At 48.7% G+C, this 7,190-nt stretch overlaps 1 protein-coding gene across 1 annotated transcript in view; it reads right to left on the reverse strand.

The window, feature by feature from the left end:
• Positions 1–6,943, reverse strand: part of LBH (limb bud and heart development) — a 16,322-nt gene extending 9,379 nt beyond the window's left edge. The window contains exons 1-2 of the mRNA XM_019549580.1: positions 6,736–6,943; positions 4,516–4,618 (exon numbers count right to left, since the gene is read on the reverse strand). Coding sequence (XP_019405125.1) covers positions 4,516–4,618; positions 6,736–6,761 — 129 coding nt within the window. The 5' untranslated portion in view covers positions 6,762–6,943. The remainder of the gene's footprint in view (positions 1–4,515; positions 4,619–6,735) is intronic.
• Between the last annotated feature and the right edge of the window lie 247 nt (positions 6,944–7,190).

Genomic DNA, 7,190 nt, shown 5'->3' on the forward strand with positions numbered 1-7,190 from the left:
TGAGGGAGCACGTGAGTGTGTGGATTTGTGGGGGGTAGCTGGGGTGTGTGAGGTGGTATGGGTGTGGGGGTCTGCATGTATGGCAGTGTGGGGGGGGTGTGGGTGCATGTGTATGGTAAGCTATGCATGTGGGACTTGCCCTATGAACAAACAAACATGCATGCACCCACTCACCCAGACCTGGCGTACTCATGCCCATGATCATGCCCACCTGCACAGTCCATGATCCCATGGTCCAGCAATGCAGCCGGGGGGGGGGTGTCACATGGTGCTGGAGCAGCTTGAAAGCTGCAGCAGGCAGACACTTCTGGTTGGGGGGGAGGGGTTGGCGAGGGTAGGGCAGGGCTGGGATGGCCTTGCTGGTGAGTCCTGCCAGCTCCCCATCCTGCCAGGTCCTACTGCCCATGGCTTCTATCATCTTTGACAGGCAGCCAGGAGCAGATAAATACATATTTTCACCCACCCCTGAGTTACAGGTTCTCATGTCTGGGATGTGCTGCAGTTTAGTCACACTGAAGTTAATGTAAATCCAGAGGAATTTTATTACTCCAAGGGAAGTTAGCAAGAAACATGCAGAATTACAGCTTCCTACTGAAGATAAAATATCTTTGCCGCTCATGTGGAAAAAGCTTCAGTATTTCTTCACCTGCCACAGACCCTCTCTAGTTCTGTGGACGCCATTCAGAAAAAATGATGGCTAGCTACTAGATGAAACTCAGATTAAGTCTACTAGTCAGATCCCAGCATGAAGGCATCATGACTGAAAAACCTCATGCTTCCCATGACTGAACAGAGCTGGACTGTGTGTACTTGATAGACATAAAAAATCCTGAGCCTATCCCTTTTAGAAATAAAGCTAATGTTCTGGAGGGTCAAAGGATCAATTAGTCTGCAGCATAGGACAGTGAGATCACAGGAGTTTTCTTAGACAGTCTGCTTAGCACAGTGGCCGCAGGCACCGGTGTGTTAGTCATGCTAAACCCCAGCTACCATTATAAGAAAGTCAAGAGATTCAGGTCAAGGTATTCTTGATGACAGTTCAGTTGGAACAATTAATTTAGTCTTGAGTGAGGCGTAATTTCAGCTGTGTAACTTGTTCTGCTGTGAAGTTATACTGGGGAAGTGTGGGGAGGAGGAGAGGGGAGGAGGGGCAGGGATTAGGGGAGAAAGAAGAAGGGGAATGAGCCAGCAGTGGCAATTAGGTTTTGTAGATGACCAGCAGCATACCTTGAGTCTCAGGAGGAAGAACACCTTACATTAGTTCCAACTGGCAGCAAGAAGGCAGGACTCAAGAGGTTGCCAAACTGAAAGTGAATGAAATCCTTTACATACACTTTGGTCTCTGTAGCAGAGGCACATCTTTCTCCTTCATCCACATGTTAGTGTTTTATTATTCCCTTGGGAATTACACAACAGCCATTTAAGAAGTAGAATTAAATCTTCACCACAGTCACAAGACTCAGTATGAGTTTAAACCAGATGACTGAACTGTCTTGCAAGATGATGAACAGTCAGTTGCTCTGGCAAAGGGTACAGTATCACCAAAACCTTCAGTCCACAAAATGAAAACCCTTTGTGTGTGAATTGAAGTGTTTTTAATATGAAACCGAGCATGCAGCCAACATGTGCCTGTGCAGTATGTGCATGCACAAAGCCACAGGACTTGTGCAAGAATGTCAGATTGGCTTCAAATATATGGAAGTTAGGCCTCCAAACTACTACCTTCCAAACTGTGGCAGGTTAGGGTGCTATGCCTTGTAGTTGCGTAATAGCTGGTTGTGCAGTTTTAGTAATAGGTTAGACAAGCATTTGTATGGGATGGTTTGGCCTCAGACGGAGTTGGATTAGATGACCACGGGAGGTCCCTTCCAGCCCTATTTTTCTATGATTTATCCTGTAGAGTCCTGCCAAAAAGTCTGCTATGTTTAGCACAGCCTTTTAGCTGACTGTCCAGGCCATCTTCAAGTGATAAGTAAAGAAGAAAAGACTTCCAGGCTCAGATCAGCTCATTTACTTCAGCGTTCATGCTCAAGTTTGGGGGCATCAAAATCTTGCCACATTCTGAATGGTCCTCTTCTGGAATCAGGGACCAGACAGGGATCAGACCCTCAAGAATCAGTAGGGCCTTGAGAGTTAGGAGGATTAAGTTTAGAACTCCATTTCAAGCTCACCTTAGCTGCAATGCGAAGTTAAAAGATGAATAACTGTATGAGAGGGTCATTATTGCAGCTAAGGACTTGCTTTTATTAGTAAATTCTTGGGTGTTAGACGAGCAACTAGAGCACAATTCTAACTTTATTTTTGCCTCCCTGTCTAAGTGCTAGTATACTTATACCTTTGAAGTCCAAGCCTGCAGGATGGGTGGAAGAACATTTTGTAGTTTAGAACAATTTACCCTATACAAGAACATTCATGGTTCATTAGCCCCATCTAGTTTTTGAAGTTATTGCACTTGGACACTTGGAAAATTGTATGCTAGGCTACCATGTTAAGCCCTCCCCCCTGCCTCCCCCCCAAACCAAACAAACCAACCATTCATTCTCTCAAGTGACAAGATGGGCTTGGTAAAAATGCCAGGCTTTCTGGGAGAAAAGGGGAGTTAATGTCACTGTTTGCATCCTATTAGCCTAGGAATAAGTGAAATCTCTTAAAGGAACATTTAAGTGCTCTCCTTCTTAAGCCATACATGGCTATTTAGCTTCATTAACTATCCATATTCAAATGTGTGCCAAATATAGTTTTCATCAGACCGCAGCCAGCAGGAAAGCTACAATGTAGACTTTCGACCCCCTTTGCCCTTGTATCCGATTCAGTCAAAAACAAGGATCCTGCTTCATGTGTTGGGCCAAGAGAATATAAGGATCTAGAGATGCCAATATGTAGCTGGTTCCCTTCTACTTCCCCCCACTCAACCCATGACATCTCAAACAGAATGGTAGCCTCTTAGTTGGCAAGCCTACCAGTTAAGAACAGACATATGGATAAGTAGCATCTCACAGGCTGTTAAAAATATGCCTGCCCCAGGCCATTATAGAGCGGTAAGGAGCTCCAAGTAGCTACATGCATTCTACAGGTAATGTTAGGACCCTCTTGCAGCACAGTTTAAAGTGGAAGGAACTTGATGGTATTAAATTAGTTGACTCTCTAGAGAAAGATCCTAACTAGTTCTCTGAATCTTCCAGATGCATCTATACAGCAAGACAAGCACCCTGTATTCAGTCCAACTAGATCACAGCTTGTTAATAGGTCAGCATGCAAAAGGTGCAGGAGCAACTGTGATGAAACTGTATCCAAGAATGATATGGCTCCTGCTGAAGTATGCCACTCTGTGGTAGCCAGGATCCGGGACCCAACCCTTACCCAGACACCATAAGGCAATGGCTACGCTCAGCTACTTCCCGTACAATACCACCAGCTCACCCGTACAACACGGAACCATATTCTTCTGATCAAAGGAGCCACATACTCCCTTTCCACAGGGTTGGCCTATTGCCATGATGTTGGTCCTTACGCTCCAATGCATTTCTAAAATTTAAGGCTCACAAACTAAATGGGTAAGGGGCATCAAATTTGCATGTACAGTTGCTGCTACACAGTCAGTTACCATGTCTGAAGATTGAGCAGTGTGAAGCTTCCTGTCCTGTTAAGAATCCCTGTGTGTAGAGATCTGGCATATACGCATGCAGCTACAAATCACACAAACATTACGTTGCCTAGAAGCCAGTGGGGGAAAAAAAAAAGTGAAAGTCTTCTTCTTAAAAGAATAGGGATGGTCTTCCTAGTCCTCTGCGACGCATAAATGTTTGTGCGCCAGGCACGACAGAGGATGCACTGAGCCACACATTAGAAATATTAGCTTTCCAAAGCTATGATAAAGATAAAAAGAGGGTACCTAGGGGCCTATAAATGCCAAATCTAGCTTTGACATCAAATCCCATCCTCCTCTATGCACTAAAAATGCCAGGAGTTTATACCCTTAAGTGTTAAGCTATTCAAGTTGCCATTTCAAGGTTTGTTTGGGTTTTTTCTGGCTCTGCCACGTGCCATGGTAGACAGTCTAACCAGTTTAAAATAGCCTTGCCTGCTCAGTATAAACAGAAAGTAGCTTAAAAGATTCGAGTGCTGTATAAACAGCTCCCATCTGCTCTAGGCAGATGCAGCTCTGTCTGGAGGAGCTCCAACCTAGCGCAAGTTGGATAATCCTAGTGGACAAATCTAAATTCTTCATTAAGAAACTTGCCCTTCTTTCCCCATATCCCCCTGTTCTTCCTCCCCCTGGAAGAATGCTACATAATTATTACAATCTGATATTAAGAGTGAAGCTTGTTTTAAACAATTCTGTCCTGCCAAGCAAACATTCCAGTCTGTTGACTTGTTCCCATTATGAGAATACTTGTTACTTGCTCAGATTATGGAAGGGTACATTAGACCGAGGTTGAAATCCAGCCCAGACTTTATAGGCTCCTGCCATCACCACCTAAGCAGCTGACAGTGGTGTCTAGTCAGAGAGCTTACCTGATATGACAACCCATCCTTGCGGGGGTTTAGCCCAATCTCATCCATAGATGGAGTGTTCATCATCACCTCAGTCATTTCAGCTGATCTCAGGTAAGCAGGGCTGAAGAGACAAAAAGATCAACTTTCAACTCTTATGGAGTTCTCTCACTTGTGGCAATAGAAGCTTTGTTTTAGAAGCCAATACCTTGCTGAAAGCTAATCACATACATAAAAAAATTCAACTTTAACCAGTAAATCCTATTTCTTCTCTCCCACCCCGCCTTTTTAAAGAGAAACAATGTCATCCTTCTCAGAACTCAGAAGTTGATGCACAAAAACATATGCATTCAAAAGCTGTTCATAGGCTCTTTCACTATGACAGAGGTATCACCAAGAGTTTCTAATACCACTTCCTCCAGCTCTGCCTCCCTCAACATGTAGGGGGAACTAAAACCACAGCAAGTTGAAACACATTAGTAGCATCAAGGGGAAAAGAAAGAGCGCTAGTTTGATTCCTGTAGATTTGTTTCACAACTTTAAGAGCCTCCCACAGCAGTAAAAATGAGATATGTTAATTCCTGGTCTGTGTTTCTAACCATAGGCAAAAGATTTCCAGCTCAACAGTTTGAGAAAGTAAGAGTGGCCACCTACAACACGTGGTTCCTCTATCTCAGATTATGCCAGCATTGCCTAGTTGACTTCTAGTCACAGCGCCTTCTATTTGCGCACACTGTTTTTGTCACCAAAACACAGGTCATCTTTTCCTCCCCTGTTCTTATGAATTCATGTTAAATTAGCTCAAGCTACTCTCCCCATGCCACTCACTAGTTTACACATAGGTGGGGGGAGATGCAATGATATACAAGAGGCAGAGGCAAAGAATTGTCCTTCAGTGAAGAAATGGTACTGCTTGCTGTTCATACCAGCAGCAGAAGCTGTAATGCTGAAGTCTAAGCATGTTTTACCACATGGGCAGGCACAGATATGCAGAAAGCAACTGGCAGGGCTGGAAAAGGCTGACAGATGTTCCCTTGCAAGCTTTCCACTTGGAACTTTTCACATGGATGCCTCTTGAAAAAGGTTCACCTAGCACACAGCCGCCCAAGCTAACAAGAGCTTGCGTGCCTCCTAGCCTATCCTCGACTGCAACATGCTGGTCTAGCGAGCGAATGACCAGCTAGAGCTTTGCATCTTTCTGCTCTTAGGTTGGTTAGAAGGAAGCTAGCCAGCAGGTGTAAGATCAAAGGCTTGATGGGAGGAGGGGGGCTGTACTTGACAGTTTTGTAAGAAAAATACCAGCTATCTACATGCACTGCCTGGTTAAACTGCACTGAAGAAAGTTTGCCCTTGGCAGCCGGGTCTCCCTGCTGCTCACCAGGAAAGCAGCTAGAAGGCACAGCAAGCCCTTCTGTTCACTGGAAAGAAAGGCCATTGGGACTGGCCCAAGTCAAGCTATAAGCCCCTGCCGGCAATGAGGGCTATTAAAGGCATAATGTCAATGCATTGAGGCAAGTAAAACACACACCCCGGATGGGAGCAAGGGTCCTAGGTCTGCAAGGAGTGCACTGGACAGTGCCCCCTGACCCTCCAAGGAGGGTCAAGGAGTCTAAAGGAGGTCTGCCTCAGCCAAGTGATCAGCCCCCAGTGCTGAAGGAAGGTGGGCAAGGCCCCAGCAGGGGAGGCTGCTGGTGGGGGAGGGCCCTGGAGCCCCTCAGGGGCCTCTAGGAGAAGGGGTCTCTGCTAAGCAACGTAGTTTATTAAGAGGCTAAGGCAAAGTCAGGGGGAAGCAGCTGAAGGGGGTGGGGGGATTTGGGGCTGCAGGCACCTCCCTGGGCTGGGAGACTGGGGGGCAGTGTGTGCGTGTGTGTTGGGGGGGGGGTCATAAAGCTCCTGCTCCCTTTGTTACCCGTGACTGGCACAGCCTCCACCCCCTAAGGATCCTCGATTCCCACCCCATGCACCCACTGGGGCAAGGCAGCTGCACCAGGCACCGCTCCTCCACCGCCCAGCGGCCCACAGCCCCCGAGCCGCTCCAAGCCATGCGCACTACGGGGGGCAGAGGCTGCATGCACTGCACACAGCTCCCTCCCCCCCAAGTTTGCCCGCGGACAAAGCGCTGCCTGCACGGCTCGGCTCGCAGACCGCTCCCCCCAGCCCAGCCCAGCCCCGGCCTTCCTTTGTTTGCCATCCTCGCCCTCCCGCTGCAGCGCGGGGCAACCCACGGAGCCGTCTACTCACCAGTGAATGGGGAAAAATACCGACATGAAGTCCCGGCAAAGAGGCTGCCCCGCGGGCTGGGGCTGGGGCAGGGGGCAGCACAGGGGCGGCAGAGCCCGGGCAGCTTGCAACGGGGCCGGGCTGGGCTGAGCCGCGCTGGGCTCGGGCTGCAAGATCGCGCCCCTCCGCAGAGCAAAGCAGCTCCGCCCCACGCTAGCCCGCCCCGACCAGACCCGACCGCAGCCGAACGCCCGCACCGCGCCCGGGCAGCGCCTTTTATAGGGGCCCCGGGGGCGGGGCCTGGCTGTGCCCGCCCCCTAGCCTCCCGCGGATGACGTCACCCAAAGCATGAATGGTGTGCCGTAGTGCCCCGGCCCGCGGCTTTGCCGAACGCTGCTGCCATTGGTCGGCGCCGCCTGCGGCGCGTGGCGTCGCTTGACTCCCCCCGCCGGACGCGCACACGAGCCGGCGCTCTC

This window comes from Crocodylus porosus, unplaced genomic scaffold (genome assembly GCF_001723895.1).
Source record: "Crocodylus porosus isolate Cpor-Errol unplaced genomic scaffold, CroPor_comp1, whole genome shotgun sequence".
Lineage (NCBI taxonomy): Eukaryota > Metazoa > Chordata > Crocodylia > Crocodylidae > Crocodylus > Crocodylus porosus.